Source organism: Cheilinus undulatus, linkage group 12, assembly GCF_018320785.1.
Source record: "Cheilinus undulatus linkage group 12, ASM1832078v1, whole genome shotgun sequence".
In the NCBI taxonomy this organism is placed as follows: domain Eukaryota; kingdom Metazoa; phylum Chordata; class Actinopteri; order Labriformes; family Labridae; genus Cheilinus; species Cheilinus undulatus.
This window is the reverse complement of record NC_054876.1, coordinates 4,617,405-4,644,387: the sequence shown is the minus strand read 5'-3', so window position 1 is coordinate 4,644,387 and position 26,983 is coordinate 4,617,405. Positions and strand designations below refer to the sequence as shown.

Below are 26,983 nucleotides of genomic sequence, written 5' to 3'. Positions count from 1 at the left end.
ACAAATATAAATGACACACAGTAAGGTAATATAAGACTATTAATGCCTTCTTTATAACAACTATAGCAGTTAAAAGCGTGAAAATGAAATCTGAGATGGGGTAAGCTGATGCCATACTTTTATTTTGAAAGACGAACCGGAAGTCGTGTTCGCATGCCTCTGCCTTGACTCCACGCCGTGCTTGGGGCTGTGTGAGCGTGTTGTTGTGAGTGGGGCTGCCGTAGTAATTCATCGCTGCTAGCGGAGCAGATGAACAGAGGCAGTGGAGCAGAGATGGAGCTCTGCCTTTAAAAAGTGGACTTGAAACTCTCTCAGACATGATTTTACGCACTTTGGGTCTATTTTTCCCTTTAAAGAAGCTGCTGTGAACATTTTTCCCTCCGCTGAGATTTAAATTGGCTCTGCCCGGGCGCTGCTGCCACTCTCAGCCGCCTCTCCTCTCATCACCTGCGGGTTGCTCTCCTCGGACTCTCCGCTGGGATTATCGGAGGTAGACTTGGAGAAAGAAAGAAAGTTCCTGTGTGAGGATGTTTGAGTCTCTGATTTAATCCTGCAGCAGAAGAGATGCTGCCTGTGGAGTTTGAAGGTGTTTGCAGAGATTTGATCCCGTAGATAGACTGCAGATCGTTTCTGTTTGGATTTATCATTTCTGCTGCTGCTGCTGCTGCTGGACGGACAGCCTCACTCACAAACTGGGACCAAACCTGAGTTTATAATGGAGTACCATCACTCTCTGCTTCCTCTACTGGTTTTATTTCTTCTAACAACTTTGGCACATGGTGAGTTTGGATGACTGTTGCATGACTGTTTTATCCTGTGTTTACACACATGGAGCCTGCATGCTTCACACTAGTGACCCTTTAAAAAGCTTTGCCTCTCCTATGGGCCTAAATGGGGTCCAGTTTTCATTTCAAGCTGTAGATTAGTATCTTTACTTATGGGAAGTTTCCAGTCTGCTACAGAGTGTGAATTCATGGATATAGGGATGATTTCCAAATTTTTGTCTGTAGCTTTCTTGTAAAGAATTAAAGGAAAAAATGAAGTATCTCCACTGTTGGCTTCTTTTACTGGCTTTATTTGTTCTCACAACTTTGGCATATGGTCAGTTTAAATTGGCATGACTGTTATGTTTGCACACATGGAGCCTGTGTGCTTCACATCAGTGACTCCTAAACCCTGAGCCTCCTTAGGGCTCTAAAGGGGGTCCAGTTTTGTGAAATGTGATGACAAACCAACCCCTAATTTTACTCATATGAAGCCTACTTTATTCCCATTTTTAAATATATTTTATAAAGATGAGGATCCCTTGTTCAAACCCTGCAGAAAGAAGATTATTTCAGTATTTTTACATCAATTAAGAAGGTCAGAGTGCTGGCTGAATTTGCTCAAGGCATGCAACCACAATAATAGTATAAGAGTTTCACAGAATTTAACTTTAAACCAAAATTGGTGTGCAAATCTGCAAGAAAACCCTTCATTTTAAGACATAAAGGATGAAAATTGGGCAGTTTGGGAAAGTTTTTGACATTAATTGACTGGAAAAAGTTCAACATTTGATACATTCTAGTAAAGTGTAAAATGCAACTTACATAGTTGGATAAAGGAATCATGTTCCAAGAGGAATAACTTCAACTTTTGGTTCCAAAACCATGTTTTCTGGAAAGATTCGGGTTATTCAATCGCTCATTAGAGCTAATGTGGGCCTATTTTTCCATGCAAATGTCAGTTCAAGTGATCCTTGAAACCTCAAATGTAATTGAAGACATTCCACTGGCATCTGGCAGGGTAAGTTATACATGGACAATCAAACCAGACCAAGTGGTCTGGTTCAGTACAGTAAACCCTGATTATGCTTGCATTTCCACAGCCAACCCTTACTTATTAGGCAGGGTTTCAAACCAAAGAGTGAGTCTACCTCCACCATTTAGGGTTGGATAGGCATGCTTGGTACCCCAACACAAGGATGCCAACAAGCCAGGACAATAAGTCACAGTTATTATGGTAACTTTCCCATTTTTTGCCTGTGGAAATGCAAAAACTTACTTCCCATACTGAACCAAACTGAACTGATCTCTTTGGTGCAAATGCACCACAAGTACAAGTTACCCATGCTCATAAAGAGTGCAAAAAGAGCATGCACAATGGTTTTCTATTGCAGAAGCTGATTGTATTATCCAAAATAAAGGCATGCAATCAACCAAATTATGCTGTCCCAGCCACCCAAACACATAGAAACCTCAAATTTAACAGAATTAAACATTTTTACTGCTTTTTTTGCTGTAGTTCATCAGAATTTTGATGATTTCTCAACCCTAGGATGAAAACAAGCTTCCACCATCTTCCTTGCCTCATGAATTACAGAATCAACCTCACAATGAGGCTTGCCCTGCCCACCTACGTATGTGATGTCACACCAATGGGGCATGTGATTTTTCCCTCTGTGGTATCACAGCTTCAGTTCAGAGAAAAGTATTTATTTACATCCACCAGGTGAGAAAATAAACTCAACTTTCCCATTCAACCCAGCCTGAATTCTCTCTATCCAGATATTCTGAGTAACCCTTCATGCACATCTCTGAACAAGCAATGAAAGGAAGATTTTGTCATTCTTTATGGAGACAGAATGCTGCCAGAATAACCTGGTGCAAGTTGTGTTCAACAGTTTAAGATAAGACATCCTGCACCATGCAAAATCTAACTTTTGTGCAAAGATTAGCGCACACATCTCCACACTTCCTTTATCTTTAAGCGGTATTTGCGAGCGTGTGTAAGTGGTTAATCCTGCTGCATGATGTCATGTAAGAGGCCACTTAAACCAGCAGACATACGAGCCGCACATATGCAGCTTTACTGTGTGTCTCGCCCAGGGGACCTCAGACTCACACCAACATCTGCTCCCAACAGAAAACACACTTTGTTGTGCTCATTTATCTCTATTATTATAAGGCCCATCAGGAGGAGAAGTATATCCTCCTCTGTGTGATGCTGCAGTGAAACAGCCTCAGACAGTCGCTGTAAAAGCAGCGTGTAGTTTAAGAGAGCATGACAGGGTTGGGAGTTTGATTTCCTGCTACTGAAATATGTATGATTTCTTTTTACTGTAATGGGTAAAAGCCCTCACCAGCTGCTGCATGATGATGTTGCTCCCTTGTGTTTGCATTGTGTGGATGTAGGTTGTGTTAATGCGTTGAGCAGATACAGTAGATAATATGCCTTCGTACAGCGAGGCTTGAAGGTTTCCTTGACTTTAGCCTTCACTTAATCCATAGATTCTCATTTTCAAGGCTGTGCACTGGCCTTGCTGCTTTTGTATCTTATTAAAAAGCTTTAAAGATGTGCATACAGTGCTTTTCATTACTTTAACACTTATCCATGCAGGATAAGATCAATGAGATAAGATAAGAAAAGCTTTGCTGTGTTGTCTCTGAAGGGGCAAGTAGCCTTGGGCGGTGTGCTACATACATGCACAGCTGCATGTTGCAGCTAAAAGACAGTCTTAATGTACTTTAAGATATAATAATATTTGCACAACAAAGATGAAGATGCATAACAATTCAGTGGTAAAGTATACACATAAACTGTCATTATTAAACAGGATACTGCATAATGTGACACAGAGCTTATTAAGTACCATACACCTCTAATAATAGCCCAGGCTTTTATTTATAGCACTCTATGAAATTACTCAGTCTTCATTTAGGAGTCCATACAAGACACTCCTTTATAGTAAAGTCCAGAATATAAGCTGCTCAGGTCTATTTTTGGAGTCCACAGCGTGCAGTTTCTGTGCAGCTATTTCGCTTTTTAGGTATCATCTGTTTTCGCCGTATTGAGTTTGCACATCTATTAGCAGTAGTACGGTAGTAGAGCTTTCAGCCTGTGGTGATTGTTTTTAGATGAACTCACATGTCTCTTTCTCCAACTGACATTTATTTATCAATGGTATATTCCCTGTTGTCTTTAAATGCCAGATTATGACCTAATGGGGGAGAAAAGCAGTTAAAAAGTGGCGCCAACCCCTGCAGGTCTGGTGTGCGTCATTCTTTATTCCAGCATGTTCTGAGCAGTGAAGTGGCTGCTTGCAGTGCATAATGACTGGGATGAATTCAGTCTCGTTTGGTTTCTGCAGCTGCACACAGCTGCTGTAATGACAGTGTGTGTGTCAGCACTTTAAACTGGGATTCTGATTGCATTGGTATGTAGGATGCAGCTAGGTTTGGGTATTGTATAGGTTTTTTCCCTGTACTAGTGCTAAATTGATGCTTTTTATATAGTGCTGATGCACAGTGGTGCTTGAATTGATACTTTTGAGAGGAAAAAGTATGTGTTGAAAGTCAGTTAGAGAATAAAAGCTGTATGGGTATCATAAATGATTTGCAGAAATATCTTTGCAAGGTGCCAGTCAAACATGGGATAAGAACAGGGAAGCTGATGTAACTTAACACTAAAATTGCACACATATTTTTTGACTTTCATTGGGTTGCAGGGTATCAAAATGAAGTATGCATATCTGCAGGTTGGGTAGGTAGCAGATGTGTTGGCACTGCCATGTCACTTCTGGTTTTTGATACTCATCCATAGATGCAGCCAATTTTTTAGATGAAAAATATTGCTGGGTACAAGAGTCATGAGAAAGTAATTGTCACTAATTTCTATCATTTCATGTCCTCAAATCCTGACATATCAGTATAAACTGTAACACAGCCTCCCACCATTAGTTAACCAGCGTAACTCCAGTTGATCTCTACTGCCATGCGGCCATAATGCTCGTTCACTCAAATGTAAACAAGAATAAACTGATAGCATCGATTGTATCTTTTAGGAACTGTGCTGTTTGGTATTATTTTGATCTAGAAAATGGGGATAAAGTTGTTCATAGGTTGTTGCTCATTATACTCACATATCAGCAAATCATGACAGCGTAAAGCACAAGTTTAACCTGCAAAGAGGATCGAATGCTAAAGCTGCTAACATTAGCTAGGTTCTTTGAACCATCTTCACACCAGCTGCTGCTGTGATGCCATCTTAGATAACTACATCACTAGAAAATAATAGGCATTAATAATGCCTCTTATACACGTTAGACCAGAACTGAATGCATAATTAAAACTAAAGGTTACAGTTGCAAGTTTTAATCAATAAAGTCACTAACGAGCACAGTGCTGGAGCTGTGCAGACATATCAGAACTGCTGAGTGCACGCATGGATATTTGCTGCTGATGAAAACAAAAAATTAAAGATGATGCCAATGTTAGAGTGGAATCACTTGCATTTTCCCCTACTACTCCACCCCTCCACCCCATGATGTAAAAGGGCTCTAAATGGTCCATTTCTAAGATGAGCTGGGGTTTTTGGGAGCACAGATCCTGCAGCCAATAACAGAGAATAACCAGGGTTTATCACAAGTCAGCAGCATAAAACATGAGATACAGCAACAGAGCGGCAACTTCCTTTACAAGTTCTAGCTTTATTATGTAGCAGTCTTTGACTTCACACATCCAGCATTTACACTGCAGTGATCGTTGTGTCCATCATGATGCACAAGACAAGTCCTTAAAATAAGGAATCCTCTGTCTTTTTAAATGTGTTTAAGGCATTCTGTGTACTCAGTGAAATAATATAACACACATTTTGTCATTTGTTGACAATGTAGACATTTCAGTGCAAAAAAAATCTACATGTAAAACCTTTAAATTGAAAAAAAAAAAACTTTTCCTTGGAATTTCAGGGTAAATGTGACCATTAAAGCCTCCAAAAGGCAAAAGACATAAAACTTTAAAGGGGTAAGATTTGTCAAGTCAATCCATAAAATGAATGTGATAAAACAGAGATGTCCTGGCATACTTCTTCTACTCTACAAAGATAATAAAATAGATTGCTAGGCACAGATCTCTGCAAAACTCACTCAAAAATCCTTCTTAAATTTGTCACAGTGAAAAAAGTCAAGTTTAACTCTCAGTGTGTTGCAGGAATCTTCAGGCAGTATTTGCTTCATGTGTAGCTGATGATGAAAACGTGCCTGGATGAGACCGGATCCTCCCTCCACCACTCTTATGTCGTATTGAGGAGCTACAACCAGCAGCTCTCTGTCAACATACCTATGTCTTTGTATTCTCCACACATGCGCCCCCCACTGTGAGCTACAAAAGCTCATTTTTTCTTGAAGCGGGTATGATGTTATAGTTTGTGACAGCGTGGTGTCTTTGGGGCCCGGACCCTCTGCTGAGGCTCCTTTTTACAAGGCTGTAAACATTGGCTATGAACCGGCAGCATATGAACTCAGCATCTGTGAAAGTGCTCCTTCAGTGACTCCAGATGCTCCTCTGGGACTACAAAGGCGGGATTAAAGCGACTTTATATTCACTTTAGCAAACAAACTGTGACTTCTCATAAAAAAAGTGTACAGGTTTTTTTTAGCCGTGATTCATAAAATTTACATTTAAATTCGCATTTGTGTCAAATTGTGACACTTTTATCCGGGGCTGCTGGGATTAGAGGGAGCATCAGATCAGTACAAGCATGAATGTGTGAGAGAAATGATAAAAGAGCTGAATGTGATGAGGAGAACCTCTGTGAGGAGTCATGTTTCAGGGCGCCATCTTCACACTGTTTGGTCAGTAAGGCGACACTGCCGCCTGAGCTGTTATTGTCGGTCCTCTCTGTCACCATCAGTCAACACCGGCAGCCTGTCAGCAGCCCATGTGTTTGCCATGCTCTTATAGAAGTGAGTGGACGGCCGGGCGGCTGCCTTGTTGTCTCATGAATGTCCCCAAACAGAGCAGGACCCAGATCAAAAAGGCCGCACCAAGCCTTCGTATACCCACGCCGCAGTAATTACAGCCTAAGCCAACAACCCCGTTTCCTCCAGGGAGGGAGATGTGGTGGGCCGCGACGTGGCTGGAATAGCACAATTACCAAGACGTCTCATTGTTCAAAGTCCCTTCTTTGGTTAATGAGCGTTTTCACATGAGGTATTTCAGACATGCTGTCATCCACAGTGACTTAGAGCGGAGGATGTGGGAGGGAGAGCTGGTCAAGGACAGTTTGACATTAGTTATAGCTGCTGCTGCTGCTGCTTGTTTTAATCTGTGACAATCTAATAATGCAAGGGTCCTTAAAAACGTATAATTATCAGACTCTTTTGGTCTTAAACCCAATTATCATTCAGTTAAATGTTCAAGTCCCCCAATTTACAAAGAAAAAGTCATTTTCTTTAGCATCAATGATTCATATGAACTGTTGAATAGATGTTCTCTTGGCTAGGGCTAATGGTTATTTCTGTTTATTGTGAAGCTGCTCTGTTATTTTCCAGATCAGTTCTTCTCCACTGGTGGATCAGGACCTAAAAGTGGGTAGTGGCGCTGTCTTCAGTTTCCTGAATGTGTTTGAAAAAACTTGCGGCTAAGTCCCTGATGTTTCGAAGGCCTAAGCAGATGTGCATCTATATTTTTTGATTTCACTCTGTTTTGCCATATTAAGGAGTTGATTTTGGTTGATTTCTCAAGATTTCAGCTTAGTCATCTTTTTTTTGTGTGTGTTAGCAAAGCTGGTTTTAATGTGATGATGTGTTAAGTTATCAAGAGTGCTAGAAAACATCCAGAATGTGCCTGAAATTACAGGAACTGGTTTTAAAACAAAATGCATAACATCTCTGCTGCTGCAAAAAAAAGTTTTAAAACGGTAGTTTGACTCCAATTTAATGTAACTAAATATCGCAACTTCTGCAATTAGAAAATTGCGGTCGTCCATATTGGGACTTAATCTAATTTTCTTTATTATATCTTAATATAATAATATTTCTTTATTAACTGCTCAGCCTTAGATGCATTGTTTAATATTGCATTGTTTCTTACTACTATGGAGAGCTGTCTGTATGTCTGTCTTGACTTGCAAACCTCCCTGTTGCTCCATTGTCATTCATACCTCTCAGAGGACTTCTTGGGTATACTGGTTCGAGACTGGAACCATAACAACTTCATAAATATGTCTACATTTTTATAAAACTGCAAATTTTCTGTTTCTCCGCCCTCAGTTTGTCCCCCCTCCACCACACGGCTGACGTGTTCACCTAAGGTCAGCGTATTACGTCACTTCCTCTATGTGCAGTTGCTGTTTTTGTGACTTTTCTGAGCGTCCATCATGACATTGAGCAACCTCCTGTTCAGGTTTTACTTTTCATCCTTCTAATCACAGTTGCTTCATAGCTTTTGTGCGTTTACGCGTCTGTATAGTTAACAACAAGCACCCTTGCGGTTTAGTTGCTTTTCTCTTAGCCTTCTTTTCCACTTTTACCGCAATTTAGCCTAGCTTAACCTCGGCTGCTCTGCCTCTTCTTGGTGTGCCAGATGTTCAGTTTTCCCCCGTCCTCCTTTACCAATAACAGTACGTGTATATAATGTAGTTTATTTGTAGTTTTGGAGGTGGCTCTTTTGGAAACGTGGCTCCACACCACTGCATCCAAACCTCTATTCTTAGCTCTAGCTAGCCAGCTAGAGCTTTTTACTGTTGTAATCAACCTAGGATGTGAACCAGATCTATGATCTTACCCATTCAGAATGATTTGCTACAGCACTGATTTTATTCAAGTTCTACTAGATAAACTAACGGCTATTTTACCATACTATCAAGTGTTAACCCTGATTTAGTTGATTTCATTATCACATGGCTTGTATTTCATTATTAGTGGCTCTCAGCAGTCTCAGTCTTTTAGCTCAACATTATTGGTATAGCTCATAAAAAAGTGGATGACTCATAACAGCACAACAAGGCAACAAACAGTGGCTCCTGTTTTTCTATTGGCTTATTGACAACACGTCTGTTTTTTTCAGCAGAGACAGAAAAAGCTTTGTAGTCACAAACACTGGCTGTACCTTCCCCCTCCCCCACCTGCCTGCCCATCTGTTCTCTACAGATCAATTAGACTGTCGATAGCTCCGCAAGCCTCGCTATGATACATGGAAATGAGCTGCATCTCCTGGTACGAGTGAATCCTTATTTATGATGTCTGAGAAATAACAGTGAAACGGCAGGGCGAGGGACCAAACATCCTCTTCCTGTCATCACAGAATCAGCAGCAATAATCGTGCTCTGAAATGTTCGTTTGAAGCCCCGCCGCCTGTTTTCTGCTCTTTTTTGTTACACAGATCCTGGGTTACTAAATTTAAAACCAAGGAACTTGGGTCCTTGAAGTAAAGCTGATCAGACACTGGTTACTTATGAACAGAAGCTCAAAGTCCCAAATATTCATTACACAACAGTTTGATGAAGCCTTATGATGCATAATTAACACGTTATTTGTGCGTTGAACTGTAGAAAATGAAAACAAAATATGCCTCATCACTTTCCTTTTCTAAATGTTCCCACAGGGTGTTTTTCACATCTGCAAACTTAAGATCCTCTCCTAATGCTAATGATTAAATTCTGCCCTGCACATTTCTGCCACACAGAGCCAAAATAAACACGCTGATGGGCCATCAGATACTCCTCCATTGGCCATCAAAGGAAGGAGACTAAACTGAGCAGGAACTCTATTTAACAGTGGGCGCTGACAGGACAAGTCAGCTATCCTCTCTGCTTAAAGGTCTCCAGTGTGATTGCCTGAGGGGCCCCGACACAATCCCGCCTGAGCCCCCGCCTCGGGCTGTAGACAGATGGATGGCCCCCAACATTAGTCCTAGTGGTTTTTTTAAGGGCTGACCTCTCCATCGCCAGGCACATAAGTGGATTACATGAGGGAAGGCCATGTGGATGTAGAGCAATAAAATAAGAAGAAGGCTGCTAATTGTCCAATATTGGGGATGCTTCATTCAGGCACGTACTGTTTGAAATTTAAAGTCATAATGAAAAACGAAATATTAAAGACTCTTTCAACCTGGCAACTGCATTTTTATTCTAGTGTGCATGTAAACAAGTGTGCCATACTACACATGCTGAGAATCAAGAGATTCAGCAAACATGCATCAGACATTGAGCAAACATGCAGCCTTCATGTAGCAAGCATACAGAAAGCATGCAGCAAACATTCAGCCTTCATGCTGCACTCATGCAGCCTTGATGAACAAACATGCAGTCATCGTGCAGCAAACATGCAGCAAGCATGCAGCCTTTGTGCCGCAAACATGCAGCCTTCATGTAGCAAACATACAGAAAGCATGCAGCAAACATGCAGCCTTCATGTAGCAAACATACAGAAAGCATGCAGCAAACATGCAGCCTTCATGTAGCAAACATACAGAAAGCATGCAGCAAACATTCAGCCTTCATGCTGCAATCATGTGGCCTTCGTGCTGCAAACATGCACCCAGTATGAAATTAAGCATAAGAATTCCACATGGTTAAGTCAAATCTATGGGATGTAATTCCTAACTGTCCCGTGTTAGTATAAACTACACATGGACAGGTGAGCCCATCTTAGATTTTTAGCTTGATGCTAACTCTTAATGGATATGGCCATTTATGGGCTAACAGGTTTAGCATTGGATCAATTTTAACTCCAGGAACAAAATTTTACTCAACAGTGTCAAGTAGAATAATCATCAAATTGATATCTTGCTTACTGATTTTAAGTGACATAGGCTGTTCCTCAAACTAAGAGATGCTAAATAGTTAACTTAGCATTTTCTCCTCTACTTATGTGATTCAGTGGCTGCTAGCAAAGAGCGTTTATGTGCTGCAGCCACCAAAGCATTAGCGCCACATTAAAACCATGAACCACTGACAATGATGGAAACATTTTTATAGAAATGTGATAAAGTCATGTGAAATCTTCTAATTACCAACTCTTCAGATGTGAAACTATGGCCCATTTGTACGCTACTGATGGAGTATTTAATGTTTTCAGATACTCAGGCTCTCAGAGTATAGACGTTCCTCCATGCTGTCACCGCCAAAGGATTAAAGCGAATGAAAAAAATAAGTGACGTGCATAAATTCAAACGCTGTGTCAAAACATCTCCATCAAACACTGTCTGCAACGATCTGCCAACTCCATCTCCAGAGAGGCAGCTTCCTTCCCAGCATCCTCTCTGTCCACAGAAATGGGACGCATCCGTAATGTCATTCAGAGCTTTCAAAGTATTTTTTCTTTCGAGCGAGCTGTAGTGTGAACATGCTGTAACAAGATATTAATGCTATAGACTCTAACTGAACTGAGGCTCCATCGGCATTCATGTTTTTGATTTGTTGAGGTTATATTTGTGATTTCCTGACAATAGTAGGAGGTGTAAATGTAGCTGATGACCACTTTGATCATCAGTTTAGACGAGCACGCTCAAACGTGTTCAGCAGAATATCTGCTTTTCAGTTTTTTTTATTATTGAGCACAGATTACAGCCGAAGAAACAACAGATTGTGAAGTATGCAGTCTGAGTCTCTCAATGACCCTTCAGTGTTCATTTTTCACAAGCTTTCTGCCAGAAGCTGAATTATTCACAGAGGTCTCTTCTTCTTGTAAACAAACCAGCCTGGTGATTAAAACCAGGAAAAAGACTGAAGAAAGCAGTTTCACGTTCATAATCTGTCTTTATCTGATGGTTTTTGCCTCATCTTTACAGAGCTGGAAGGATGACTATCAGGTCACATTATAGAGAAACATGCATGAACAGAAAACTTGATTGAAAATTGATTGCAGTTTTGTGTGGCACACAACGATGTGCCAGAGCTTGTAAACAAATCTGCAACTGCATCAAGACGTGTTGATGCAACTTCAAGAAAAGGTATCTTACAGTCGTAGTTACAGTTGTTTGTAGGGCTGGGCAATATGGCCTGATAATAAATTCAAAGAACAAGCTGTTTTTTTAATCTCCAGCATTGACTTAAGTTAGCTGAATTCCCCTTTTTAGGTGTAGATGTGAGCTGTAATGTGTCTTTAAAAATGCATTTTTTTATTTTCAGGCCAGTATGAAGTTTATGGAGTTATATTTCATTGTGTTATACATCAACACTAAGCAGAATTTTTACTGTTGTTTTTTATATAAATGCTTCCTCCATGCAAACAACAGAGCCATTCTCCAAGTAGGCAGAATGAGAGTAATTTGGTTAAATTGTCCTTTTTTTAAAACCAGGCTTTATTCTCAATCTGGCAAAGCTAAAGATGGGCGGTGAAGGAAAAACAATAAATAATCTGGGTTTCATTTTTTAGTGTTGAGATATCATTTATATACAAAGTCGGGTCACTGCCATTTTAAGAGTCTGGTTATGGTTGGACCAACAAAATAGTTCACCTTTTTCCAACCCTTCCACACAGTGAATATTCATGAGTTGGCATACAACTTTAGTAATACGACCCTTCACTGGTCGCCTAGGACTTACATCTTTACCACTGTAGTGTGGTGATTGTTATGTCGACAAAACTACGACTACAAATGTTTGTTCACTACGTTTTTTACACAAGAAAGACAAGAATAAAATTAGCTAAAAATAGATCTTGGTGATAAAACCTGTGACAAACATTAAGGTCAGCAGAATAGGCTTACAACAAAACTAAAATATTAGTGTTGGACTCCGACGTTCAGAATCCATGATACTGCTCCACTGTGCATAGAAGATATGGATGTATTTTCATAAGTAGATTTAAAGTAACTGATAGTACAGAACTCTTAAGTATTCAAAATGTAAATAAAGTTACAATATGGGTGATTAGTTCAAAGGAAATAAATGCCTCGACTAAAAGTACAGACTAAAATTTAAGGAGCTATTATTGACTAAAATTTTGCTAGAAAAAAAAAAAAGACTGAACATAACTGAACTGAGGTTTAAATGTAAAGGAATTTCAATCCAATGACTAAAACTTAATTTAGAAATAGCTGCAAAACTAACACTGGGTGGTACTGCCAGCTTTTCCAAGAACAAGGGTTTCCGCAAACACTGGCTGCCATCAAAACAACAGACTACTCACTGAATTTTGTTCCATAATAAGATAGACTAGCAAGCTTTCACTCTTTTTATCTGTACATTTAAGATTATTTTCAACAATATGTCACTGTAAATAAAGTGTCTTTGGATTAAAGATGCATCTTTGCATTATAAACTTTGCCTGTTAACCTCTAGGCCATCTGCACCTCTGTGATGTGTGTTTTAGATTATTTTCACAGTGTGGTTGATCATATTATTTCTAAGACAGTAAAGTGTGGGGCCTTTTATCAACTAAACGTGGACTAAAATGTTTTTGTTGACTTAAAGGTCACATATTTTATCATTTACAGACAAGTTTATATTGTTCTCAGAGGTCCCCAAAACATGCCTGTGAAGAGAACCAGGGCTTTCCACAAGAACTGGCTTCCTGCAAAAGAGCAGACTATTCACTTAAATTTGTTAGCTTAATGAAATAGTCTGACTAGCAAGTTTTCACTATTTTTCCTGTACATTTTAGATTCATGCTTACTTTGTGGTGAAATCACTCAAAGCCTAGAGCCTCTCATTGACGCCATGTTGAAAATTAACACTAGAACAGTGCACCATGTATGAGGAGTGTCACAGCATTTATGCTATTTTAAATGTGTAAATAGATTTTTTAATGTCTGACTGCATGTAAGGTTTTTGACACTTATTTTAAACCTGAAAGTGTTGATTTGAAGTTTCAGACTCTTCTTGTTGGCTGTTTTTCCCACAGACTGACTGCTCCTTATGTCTCTGTAGACCTGCTAGCACTGACTTATAAATAATTATAAGATTTGTAACCAACTTTATCCTGTATATCTGGTAAGACTGACAACAATCTGAGTCAGTTAAAGTCCTAATAAAGCTATAATGAAGTCCTTTATTAGAGGAACAGACCTGAGAAATGGTTTGTATAGTAAATGGTATAATTCATCACAGTCAGTTAGTAGTAAATCTCCATGCAGTAAGCTCCAGATGTTTGGCCAGATGGGTTTCCACACAGGTGTTGTCACAAGTGTTAAAGCATTTAATAAGTCATCAACGTAGAGAGCATTTTAAATGCTCTACAGCAGAATCAGGTGTTATGTGATGTGTTATGTGATGTTTAATAAGACACATTTGGACTCCTGTAATGAGGACAGAAGTTGTTTACAAAGTAAAAAGTTTCTTTGCAAACAAACAAACACTAAATAGCAGAAGTATTCATATGCCATAGACATGACGATGTTCCAGCAGGGTTTTTGAGTCGTTTCAACTCGACATCAACATCCTGTCCGTTTGAGTCTTGGGCGTCTGGCCATCATTCTAACAAGAGCATACGTTTTTCATCATGTTTGACTGGCGAGACAGTCCGTCAGATCTCCTTGTTTACCCGCTCCTTTCTGTCCACAGACTTTTCTTGGATTGCACTACAAAACTCTGCTGCAGAGTCAAAAGCAAAGCCCAGGGGGTACCGCTGCAGCTGTCACCACCGTGACTTTGTCGCTGCTTTGGATATATTTATGAGAGTCTGGCACTTGAAAGCTCGGCGTTGGGAAAGAGCCAACAGATAATGGATCATTTTCGGCACCGGTGTATCAAGGTGGAGCTGCGGCGGGGGGGATTTTGACAGCCGCCGTCGATGATTTAATGGCTGGCTTTAGAGCTGACGGGGACGGCTCTGTTTGAGAAGTGACAGTCTCTGGGTAGCTGTTATTTCCTGATGGCAGTGCTGATACACAAAAAGTGACTTGGGGATAGGAGGCAGTTAGCGTGTTTCTGGTGTGTTCTCTGTTGCAGATGATTGATGGCAAACGCTTATTAAAGCAATGTGACTTTGGTGCCGAGGTAATTAGAGTGCCACCTCTACTTGTTAGCTTTCAACGCAACTCACTGCTAAACATCCAAAGCTTCTGTTGAAGAGAAGTGATGACAGCTGGATTTGAATGCTTTTCTCTCACACGTTAAGTCTTCATTATGTGTCTGAATTAATCTTCCTTGACATCTCTTCAGCTATATATAAAGGGCACATGTATTCACTCTTCTTTTATAAGCTATAGCTATCACAGCTTATGAAAGACATGTCTATAATACGCCCATATAACAGCACCACCGCAGTCTTTTTACAGTGCCAGCAGTAAACATTTAAGCCATAGATCAGTTCAACTTTAAGTGCAAGCAAATATACGTAAAGATTAGATTAGAACAGAAGAGCACAGGGGTTCTGCAAGCTTATAAATTACCTGGGCTGCAAAGTGACTGAAAACACTCAGAACTTCATATTTAAAGAGTTTCCTGTCAGTCCCTAAAATGGCTATTAGAGCTTTTTGGTCTGGTCCCAGTGGGACGTGGTTTGGAGAGAAACCAGAGCAAGCTGCCGTTTAAGGTAGGGACGGGCTGTGATTTTTGACTATTTTAATAGTCATTGAGGTAGAAAAATAAACCTTACATTGGACTAGTATCTAAAGATATAGATTTTAATAGATAGATTTTTATAGATCTATAAGTTATGAGCCCTAATGCTCACATTCAGCCCATCGCTTGAAATGATCTATTTTAGGTGAATTATAAATTAAGCAATCCGTTGAACAAGGCATCATCAAGTAAAATAGCAGTTTCCTAAGCTATGATCACTGTGATTGAAATGCTAATTCTGTTAGCCTGTTAATGGCAATTTTCTTTATGTATTAGCATCAAGGTAACATATGTTAATCCTTGTCCATCTGTGAGACACTGGATTTTTTTCAAATAGTTCAAGTCTCGTTTCTAACTTTCACCCTTACCACCCATTTTTGAGCCCCCTCCTTGAAACACAGTTTCCCATACAGTGAGACAACCACTCAACCTCATGAGAGCTTTTTTTTTGTAAAATTCAAATGTATGGGCTCAGACTCAAACTGCAGCCTCCTGCTGCTACCTTGGACTACGGCTCCATTGGGCCTGCGCTGCTCCCTGTACTACCTGGATGTAAACAAGCACAGTGAACAGAGAGCATCTCTTAGGAGTGATGTTGGTAGGAGGTATGAACATGGCTGTGACAGTCTCTGAGCTGATCTGCAAACATGATATGGTTGAAATCTACTCTGACATTGCTGTAATAATGGTGATCATAACACAAGCTTCTTTGGTGCCGCTGCAGGCTCTACATCAGTCTCACAGTGGATGCCTCAGATCTGCATGTTGATAAAGATCGACAGCGCTGCCACACAACTCAAGGATATTTGAATTTCTAATCCCTGTGATATTCCCCTGCTGCATGGCTCACAGTCAGAGTAGATGTATATAGCCAATAAGGGCGAGGCTGCGAGAGATGAACTCACATCAACTTGAATGGACAGCTGGAGCCTGCAGAGGATGACTGCTTGTCTTGAAAAGATCACTAATAGGAAAGTGTGGATCCTCTAAGGGCCTGTTAGCTCCTGAGCAGGGTGTACTACAGCAACTCTCCAAGCTACAAGTGAGCTAATGAAACCGGAGGGAAGATGTAGGAAGGAGTCCAGCCTGTGAGCCAGAGCGTGTTTGACAGGGATCGTGTGAGCAGAGGAGATAAATTAGTTTTAACTGTCATGCCAAAAGAGAGCTGTAGTAGACTTGAAGGATGTGTGACTTGGCGAGTGCTTCTGATTGCTGTCAGTGGGAGTGAAAATGTTTTTGTAAGTTGCATTTAGAAGGAAACAGTGGGTTTAAAAAGTGCGAAGTAGTTTAACGATTTAGATGTGCAGCTTTTTAAGTTCTCTCCTCTTGGCCTGGTTTGTATCAGTGCACTAGTGCTGCAGAAGTCTGTCTGCAACTTTTTTATATCAAGAAAGAAGAAAATATTAGATGTGTAGGACTTCTCTATTTTTATTTTGTTTTAGTGGTGTAGTTCACTTCAGTCTATCTGATGTTCATTATTTTCTTTCAAAATAAAAGCAGGTCTGTATTCAAACAGGAAATTAATTCAATGCAGTTTTATTTATATATCACATTTAATACAAATGTAAGCTCAATGTGCTTTACAGAAGATAAAACAGACGTAAAACAGACAAACAGCAATGAAGATACGCCATTGGGTCAAGAATAACAGGAAATCTGTCAAAATAAGCAATGATCTTGGACACGCCTTGCACCAAACTGCACAGCATTTTTGTATATACTGTTTGGGTCTCCTTAAAGGAGCATTTACATATGGATGAACAATTCTGCACACAGAGATAAGCTAATGGCCGAAGGCTTGAGAGAAAAAGGGTGTTTTAAGGCCACTTTTGAGGACTAAGTGTTTTAGCAGATCTCTGGCCATCAAGCAGTTTGTTCCAGAGGACAGCACCATTGAGACTAAATGCACCTTCACCAAATTTAGTTTTAATTTCAGGTACGTTAAGGAGACACATGCCTGATGATTGGAGAGGTCTGGTGGGATGGTAGTCAGTGAGAAGCTCAGAAATATAACCAAAGGAGGTCAGTTATCCCTAGTTTGAGACAGTAACAAAATGCACAATAAAACTTAAACATTTACAAATGCAAAATAGTGGACTTTAGAAATTAGGCCTTAATTGAACTGTCTTTTCTTCTGATTCATGTCGGTATTATCTAAAATTTAAAAACACATACAACAACTCTTTACTGGCACCTGGTTATAATGTGGTTCTATCATCAGTCATGGTTTAACCGTGGGAAATGTTTTACTAATGGCCATTAAAGAAGAAAGGAAGGAAAAGGTAACGTCAGGTGACTCATCTGACGTAATCCAGCTCCAGCCCCCCCACCCCCGCGACCCCCCACGGGATAAGCGGTATAGAAAATGGATGGATGGATGGTGTTAGCATCAAGCTAACAAACCTAGAAGTACATCCTGACCCTTCTGAGAATTTTTCAGTGTTCTTTCAATAATTGACCAACAATTACGCCCCACCCCATTGGTTCAGTCAGACAATTAATCAGTGCTGCCCATAGACTGTAAAAACAGTTGGACAAAGCCTGTGTGACGTCAGCCGTCTGCTTACAAAAGGCAGACTCAAACAGCTTTTGAAGCCAACCCGCAGCGGCCTCCATATTCAAATCACGGTCTCTTTTGGACTTTGGATCAACCTAACGTCCTGTCAGCTAGCTAGCTAGCATTCTGCCAGTTGAGCTTTCTGTCAATGAAATGAGACGCGCCAATCAGTGCACAGTGAGGTTTTTCCTAAATAAAAAACAAAACGACTGTGGTACAAAAAAACTCACCCCCCGTACAGTAAGAGGACAGGAAGACATTAGCTGATGAGACATGTTTGGTTTTTTGAACCCGGCTGTAAACCAGGTTATTCTAGTGTGAAAACCGGCTTTTTAACAGGTGTTCAGATGGGTCTTCATGCAGCCACCCTCGGGTGGACACTCCCAGTATTGCAATTTTTTGCACTTTTTTGCAAATGAAGCTGCTTTTGGCTTCATTTTTCAGGACCGGAGGTCAGCACTTGGTGCTGCCACTGAAATACTAGGCTGATATGTCAGCTGAGCTCATTCCTCAAACTTTAGTCTGTTTTAAGGATTGATATTTGGTTATTTGTGCATCCTAAAACTTTACATTGTGTGTTGTACTGACTGAAGTTTTGAATTTTACTTAAGTATCAGTATTGATATATGTTTTAGCTAATATTTATTAGTGTTTATCTGCACGCCTAATCTTATTTGTGCTTCCCTGCTAAGGTGAAAAGATAATATGAGCTAATGTTACAAAGTTAGCAGTAACCATTGCTGTGATAATCTACTATTCAATGTTACTCAGCAAAGTTTTCTGCAAGGTGAGGGCAAACATGATGATACTGACATCATGTATGAGGTTATTTACACATGTGACTTTGCGTATAGTCCTGATAAAATGCACTTCACTCTCACAGGATAACGCATTTCAGTGTTGCTTTTATCCTGTGCTTATATGATAACTTTATACGTTTCAATATCACTGCAAGAAAATCAACATATGGAGTGCTCTTCTGTGGACGTCTATGAGCTGGAAGAAATGTAATTGGCTGGTGGTGTTGGAGGGCAGTTTCCTATGATTTTCAAGGACTCACTTTACCTTGAAATGCACATCCCAGACTTCTACACTCTCTCTTCATTTATAGTGACTAACGGATTTCTCTGTTGATTTTATGCAGCTGCTTAATTCAGTAGAGAAATGTAGAGTGCTGTTAATTTTGATGAATTCCATTCAGCACAAACACGTCCAAAATGACAGAATCAAAAAGCCTGGTTTGTTTCTTTTATATATGGAATAAATTCAAACATAAGGCCACATCCATACACACAGTGAATTACTGTCACACCACTTCAAAGTGGTTTTAACTGGGAAAATAAGAGGAGGGGAGAAAAAAGCCGGAGAGGATGACAGAAAAATAGTGCATAAGATGAAAGTACACAAAATAAAACGAAGGAGAAAAATTGGAACAAAACAGCCACAGGGAGCACAAACTCCTGCTGTAATGTCCTCTCTGTAATGGAGGATGGCAAAGTGCTGAGGCACAAGCTTTTCTCATCTGGTACAAGAACAAAAAGCTCCATGCATCCTGCTGGTATAAAACAAGAAGAGAGGAGCACCGCCAAAGATCTACAGTGACTCCCCTCCCCCCGCCCGGCCATCTCCTCAGCCTTATTTTACCCAACACAAGTGGCCTTTTCATCCCACAGCAGATTTACTTCCTCTGAAAAGGCGGAAACAGCACAACAACACCCAGTAAGTCACATACTCATGCCAGCAATCTCCAGAGAAGAGTGGGGGGGTGACGATGCATTTGCATAAAGGGAGGGAGGGGGGGCTGGATGCTTCACATCAGTGAGGCCATAACTTTAGGCAGTTAAAAAGTCCACAAATAGACGACTTTTAAGTTTTTCTGTGCTGATTTCAAGCAGTAAGGTCATCGAGTTTCATTCGGACTGCGAATGTGACAACAATGGAGCGTCTTTCTACTTGAAAATATTCCATTTTATCCAGAAATAATCCGCGGATGAGGAGCCACAGGTCAAATGAGTGACTGTCTCATTGTTTCAGAAGTGTTATTGGAGATGTGCTGACTGTGAGGCGGTTGACAAAAAGACCTTGACAGTTAATCGTTTAAAAAGGAAATTTTAGGCTAAAACAACAAGAAAGCAATCTCAGAGAGCGTTGTGAGCTAGCTGCAGGATGTCGTCTCGTGTTGATCCTTTGATACCGAATGTGGAGAGCTGGAAAAAAGTTCACTTTTACCTAATGTTCCTCGACAAGTTCTCACTTAAGGTGACAGGCTGTTAAACCTTTTTTCTGCACTTCTATAGCTCGGTATGCAAATATGCATCTACTTGCTAGACGGCATCTCACAGAATGAGAGAATATTCCCTAAATACTGATGGTTATGGTGTGACTCATGCAGTAAATCAAAGAAACGTGCTTTGATATTTGTACATGATTTAACACTGGTGGACTTTAGACTTCTAATGTGTTTATGTGCAGTTAGAAAAAGCCAAACTGCTGTTTGACTGGCTAAAACTGGACTTGCATGCATGTAAACATGTTGGTCTGACAAAATTGGTGAATTACATTTGTCAGGGTTGAGATATTGGACATTACTGTCCATCTTCAAATCTCATTTTTGCTGTTAGACGTTTGGGTCAAAGCCTGGCATGGAAACTGTGGAGCATGCTCAGGGCATCTAGGCCAGTGTTTCCCAACCATTTTTCCTCTGCACCATATGTACCTAAGAAAAGTGGAGCCAATGTGGCTCTTTTGTGATGATTTGTAGTTCTTTTATGTCTTCATGTGAAATATTTTCCCCAACAATAACCTGAAAATGGTAAACTTCAACCTCAGAAATGAGCCATTATAAGTTACATTAATCAGTTTGTTTCCCACTCTTGTACAGCTGGCTTTAATTGTCAATCTTTATTTTGTTGTCTGTATATTTCCATTGCCCACTTTTTTCCACTTTTATGCCATATTTACTGCTTTTTAAGTCCAAGTTTGCCACTTCTGTTTGCCCTTTTTCATCTGTTTTTGCCCTTTATCCTGCTTTTTGCTATTTGCAAATTTTGCCCCTTCTTGTCCATTTAAGCTGCTTTTTGCCATTGAATCAGAGTTAATTTTGGCAGATATTTTTATTTTAGTTTTAGTTTTAGTCTTTAAATGAAATGCATTTTAGTATTAGTCACATTTAAGGCATTTTGATCCTCTTAGTTTTAGTCTAGTTTTGGTCGACGAAAACTCGAAACATTCGCGTCAAGTTTTAGTCTATACAAAGTCCTCACATTTAAGGCTTTACTTTTAGTCCAAGCATTTGTTTTCTTGCCTAAATCTGGTACCAAATCATGATAGTGTGTTCTCTGCACTCTGATCTATGTTTGTTTGTCATAGTCTAGTTTTTGTCTTGAAAAAAGGCTGTCGACAAACATTTTTAGACGTAATTTTGATGATGAAATTAACACTGCATTGAATGCCCTTTTTTCCCATTTTTGCCCATTCAGTCTTTTTTCACCCATTTCTTGCCAAGTTTTTATGTTTTTTTGACCATTTTTGCCACTTTAACCCATTTTCATCGCTTAGATTGTGGCTCTTGCAAAGGTATTTTTCAACTATTTAGCTCTTTGGTTGAGTAACGCTGATTTAGACCAATCTGGGTCTGAATTTGGTTGAATAAAACACAGTTTCACTGCATTATCTGGTGTGTTAGTTCAACTTTAAGATACTTGATATAGCACATTTTCAGCTGGACTAACTCTGATTTAAAATGATGACATAAGGTGAGATAAAAAACAATTTAAACCATGTTTCACTGTTGCAAGGCATGGTATATTTTGTGTGACAATTTCCAGGTAGTTGTAGGACTAATGAATCTACAGCAGACATGCTAAAAGTAAGACACAAATATATGACAAGTCACATCCCACCCTTGGCTCCACCGAGTCATACTACACCTTTTTACCATGTTCTAGCTGTACGAGATTCTGCAGGTCTTTCAGAGTGGACTAACAACTGGACTAACATGTTTACATGCATTTTAAAGTCTTTTTTTCTGACACAATAAACTTTGTGAATTGCATGTAAATGTAATGGCTGTCTACAAGCAGGTAGGGCTCACTGCGAGGAGGTAGCAAGCTGACAGTTCTGCAAAGATGCTGAACACTGAAGGGTCATTCTGGGACTGCCTTTAATGCGACTGCTCCTGCATAGCTCTGCTCACTATGACACAGCAGAAATAACGAAAGTGCACAGACTTGGTCGACTCTGTGCAAGCAGACTCAGGGTCTTCTCACTCCCCCTGCAACAATAAGGACATAAAACACGATTGGTTTTCCAGACCTTTTGAGTCCTTCAGCCAGACAGGTTGAGAAATGTTTTCATTCCAGCCTGCGGGACTTAAAGTAAATCAGAATATTGCAATAAATCAAAAGCTGGCACTCCTTATCACTCTATGGTGAGTGATGCTGAAAAGAAAGATTAGGCCATACCCGCTTTAGCAACTAAAATTAAGGCTAAGCTGAGCTCACACTGCACTCAAGATAACCCTCCTGCCCACCCAGTTCTACTTTAAAAGAGACAGTGCTGTTAATGGATGAGAGAAGCCTTCTTAAGCTTAAAATTCCAGGACAGCAGTGATAAAAGTACGTCTGTGGCCAACAGCGTGGGCCTTATAATCTTTAAAGAAGGGGCAGAGGAGAGAGGGGCAGGGGAACAACTTTCCTATTCCTATCTCCGCCTCATCTGCATTTCTTTTTAACTGCCTGGCTTCCTTCTACCAGAATTTGTTGTTTTACAGCTCTGTCGCCTCCTCCTCATTCTCTTGATTTGCACCAAAGCTGCAGGAATTGATTTGCAAATGTGCATTCAGAGTTAAATTGGCAACACTGAGGGAGTGAGGCAAGCTGGAGTGCTTTTCTCTTCAGCCTCCTACTCTTTGACCCTGTGGGGACAACAAAATGAGGCCCTCGCATGAGAATACAAAGTGGCAGCCATAAAGAGACGGCCCCCTTAATTGAGCCTGTGTTGATGCTAAGCATCTGAAATGGGCAGGGTCAACTTTGCAAAAGGAAATTGGGTGTTTTTATCATGTCTCTCTTGGGGCCACGAGCAGATTCATGAGTCAAGGCTGGAGCTGCTCTTCTTTAAGTCGAACTCCCACAGCAGCTCCAGAATGCCCTTTCCACTAACGACTCTGTTCCATGCTCCCTCCGAGCGAGGCCCCTTGTGCTGGCAAAGCTGCAGATATGAATTTTGGCGAGATGTTTTGGGCAAGTTGACAATGCTGAAGTAGCTTGGCCCAGATAGGGAGCAAACAGTGGTGTCTTTTCTGGCCCTGCAGGAAAAAGGCAGTTGAGCCTAACGGAGCATTTAAACTAAAAAAAAAAAAAAGTTGCTTCTGGTTGAACATGGCTGAGAGGCTTTAGGGGCCCAATGAGCCACAGTTTGGTTTCCAAGCACGGAAAACAACAAACCTGAATATGTAAAACCAGTCAGATCTTATTTCATCTTTAGAATGGAAAATCTTGCACCCAAGATTTTTTTTTTTTGGGGGGGGGGGGGTCTTGCCACACCATTTCAAAACCAGAGGAGGAAAACCGGGGAGCCTAACATCCCTGTGCTTAAACTATGGATGTACAGTGTTATCAGCATGATACTGGTATCTGCACATATGTGCTCAAGGGAATGATTGATATTGACAACTATGAAAATTTCTGCTGATGTTTACAATCAGCTGAGATAAATCTGTGAATAATGGCATATCTGATATCAGCAGAAATCCAATGTTGTGCATCTCTAGCTTATACTACCTTGTATCTACAGCACTCCCTAGTATGAGTTAAAGACACAGCATACATCATTTTTGCTCTGCAGTGTTAAAATTGAATAAAATACGGCAAAAGCTGTGTTGTTTATTGACTTTACCGAACAAGTTTTCAAGGCTAGAGTTATCCTTCATGTTCTAAGCTGTGAAATAGGTGGTTTCCACCAAGCGGTCTGGTTCAGTCCGGTGCGGAACCGCATACATTTTTTTGTGTTTCCAGATAGCAAAAGTTGGAAAGGGTCCCAAAAAACTGATCCGTACTGTCCCACTTCTCAGCACCCATCCCACCCATAAGGGTATCAATCTCAACTATCGGTCCCAAAAAGGTGGAGCGACACACAACAATAGGGGGTTGCACTGACGTCACGTCAGCGTGTGACACAGCTGCTTGGCTCCGGGCTGCAAAACATGGAAATCTGCTCTGTGAGGATCAGCAAAAACGGGAGAAAAACAGACTAATATCTGCTTATATTGGGGATGTTGGACCCAACAGAGATCCATTCTGTTTCTTATCTGTGGATTTTGATATGTGGGCATAAATCAAGTTCCCTGATGTTTATCTAGACCGGATTTTAAGAACACAAAGCAGAGCCTGACGGCTCACATCAGCCTGATCTATCCGCGATGGATGTGAAACTAAATTATTGCTGAAGTTTAGTGAAAATGAAGCTTTAGATCAGTTGACTCTCTGTATTGTAACTAGTAATTCTTCTGCTTCTTACTCTAGGAAACTTCTGAAAAGATCGTTCTGTGGTTGTTGAACGTGCTTGTTGAACTTCTGGCTGCAGCCTATTTTAAAACAAGATCAATGCACCCAGGATATTTACTGAATCTAGTTTGAGTTTAACACCTTAACTTTATTTTTAATTTGATGAACACTCTTGGTACAGCTCTATAACTTTATATTTTGTTGTATAAACTGTTATAGAATAGACATTCGCATATTAATGTAAAAAAGTTTCTGTACATTTACTCCATCAGCCGAGATTTGTGCTGACTGTGGTTCACATTATTAATATTTAGTAAAAAAAAAAAAAAAATCACTTTCAGCTGAAATAAAGCCATTTAACGCTTGTTTCCTATTGATATCTTTCACTCATTCTTTCTACAACTCAGCGGCTGGGACAGCAGATTCGCACTGCATGTGACTTCACATGCATGCCTTTACAGCCCGCCCACCAAATAAGGGCACGGGTGTCTGAGGAAACGCAAAATATTTTTAGGTTTAGCATACCAGACCATACCAAACTGAAATGAAATGAAAATGTCTTTCTACTTATGCTTCAGCAGTTTTTTTTATCAAAAAGACTCTTCAATTAATTAAACATGCCTGGAAATGTCTAGTAGGGCCACACATGTTTGGGGGTGCCCTTGATATTATCTTTTCTTAATGTTTGGATCGAGAGTCCCTGTTGTAGGACTTTGCATACCGTGTTTAGAGGAGTAATGACTCCTACAGAACACCAAATATCAGAGGTGATACTGCAGACTTTGAGCATTTGGAACATTGTGGAACAAACTGGGTAAATCATTCCCAAACAGCAGTCCTGAGGGATCTACAGCCAGTCCAACATCCTCAGAGTTATCACAGTCCCTGCCAAGAGTTGTCAGTCTGAGCTCCAGTTGCCCTCCAGTCACAAACATCGATTTTCTCCACTGAGCCCACTTAGGGGGTTTTTGGATTGGGGCTTTAAAGAGCAAGAGAGCAGCAACTGTATGTGACAACAACACTCTTGGGCTTCGTTTGACCTTGCTGTAAGTGATACATGTGATGAGACTGAGAGGAAAGTGAGGAGACAGTGGAAGAGCGAAGAAAAAGAGGGCTGAAATTGACTGCTGTTGTCTGAAATAAGACTGTACGTTGATGATTCCATGATTTCCTTCATCAATTATCAGTCCGTTAAGGTTCTCCAGTGAAGGCCTTAGCAGAGGTTTTGCTCCCTGACTTGTGAAGAAAATCCTCGAGAGGCCCCAGGACGGGCACCAAAATGGTTGCGGGTGGCCTAACAACACAGCTGAAGGGAAATGCCATTGGTTTCCTGTCCCACAGCATATTTCAAGATTAGCTTCTATTAGATCTGTCTCTGCTTTCAGACACATACACACATGCTGGTAGTAATCTGCTCTTATCTGTCTCACCACATATAGATCTCACAAGTCACTCTGAGGAGGAAAGGGTTGAGACGGGGACTTCCTGAGCTCATGAGTCTATAGCACTGAAGGAAAACAACCAAGATACCAAAAATAAATAAACTTAAGGGGTTTGTTTTTCATTTTTTTAAATTAACTGACGGGTGTGGGAGTTGACTACCTATGTCTGCGATAAGGGAATCTGAGTCTGATTTAAAGTTTCAGCATATTTTCCATTCTTTGCCTTCTGGCGTGACAAGACCTTTCACTTTGGGTTCAGGTGTCAACAGGGAAAAATGTCGAGACAAAACCTGTGAAAACCAGACACATTCCCCAGTAACAATGGGAGCTTTTTTCCACACTAGGAGCTTCCTCTCATTAACAGTGTCACTACATTTATTTTTCAGTACCATGTTTTGAAATGGTTCGACCTCTGTTATTTTAATGATGTGTCAAAAGGTACACCTCCTTCAGATCTTCAGTCCTGTTTTTAAGCAGAAATGAAAGAGCTCTGTGAATTTTTTAAAGCATCTGTGCAATTAAAATGCTTCAGGAGTTTTGCTGCAATGTTTTTATAAGTGAAAAACGAGACATAACTGAATATTGTGTGCCTTGGAGTACTGTTTTTGTAGTTATGGTCTCAAAACCAGCGTCAATATTGATTTTTACTAAATGCAAGTTTAATAGAAATTGCTCTAGCCGTTGGGTAGTTATAACTGTGTGTCATCAGCATAAAGGTAGACATAGAGATGCCTTTATAGGTTCTTTGCCATCCAGGTCATTGTTATCCAAAGCTTGATCCAAACTAGGTACCTGGACTCATTTAAGGTTCTTTTAGACCTTCCACCTCTCCTCCAAAAAGCCGCTTTAGTCCTAAAACTGAGTGCAGCCCAAGCCAGAATTACAAGCCTCTGTTGAGGCTCTGAAGGAACGCCCCCAGGTGAAACTTTGCCAACGAATCTCAGGTGACCACTCAGTTCATCCAACATCAATGGTCAGGAGAGGCTTAGATTTCTTACTCTGGCTCTAGTCAGTTTTAGAACTGAAGGAGCCTTTTGTAGGAGAGGTGAGAACTCTTTAAAACCTTGTCCTAGTCCAGTGAGTCCTTTTGGATTAAGCTTTGGGTTGAGTATGAACAGCATTTGTATTAGTTTTAAACATTAGAGGAATCATGCCAAGAAGATAGAGTAGTGGGCTTGGAGTTGAGCACTGGGGTACTCTACAGATGA

General features: G+C 40.4%; 1 protein-coding gene across 3 annotated transcripts in view; it reads left to right on the top strand.

Moving 5' to 3' along the window:
• The first annotated feature begins 235 nt into the window (after positions 1-235).
• robo3 (roundabout, axon guidance receptor, homolog 3 (Drosophila)) overlaps positions 236-26,983 on the top strand; it is a 161,345-nt gene continuing 134,597 nt past the window's right edge. For all 3 annotated transcript variants that reach the window (XM_041802131.1, XM_041802130.1, XM_041802129.1), the window contains exon 1: positions 236-779. In XM_041802131.1, the coding sequence (XP_041658065.1) occupies positions 716-779 (64 nt within the window). In that variant the 5' untranslated portion in view covers positions 236-715. The remainder of the gene's footprint in view (positions 780-26,983) is intronic.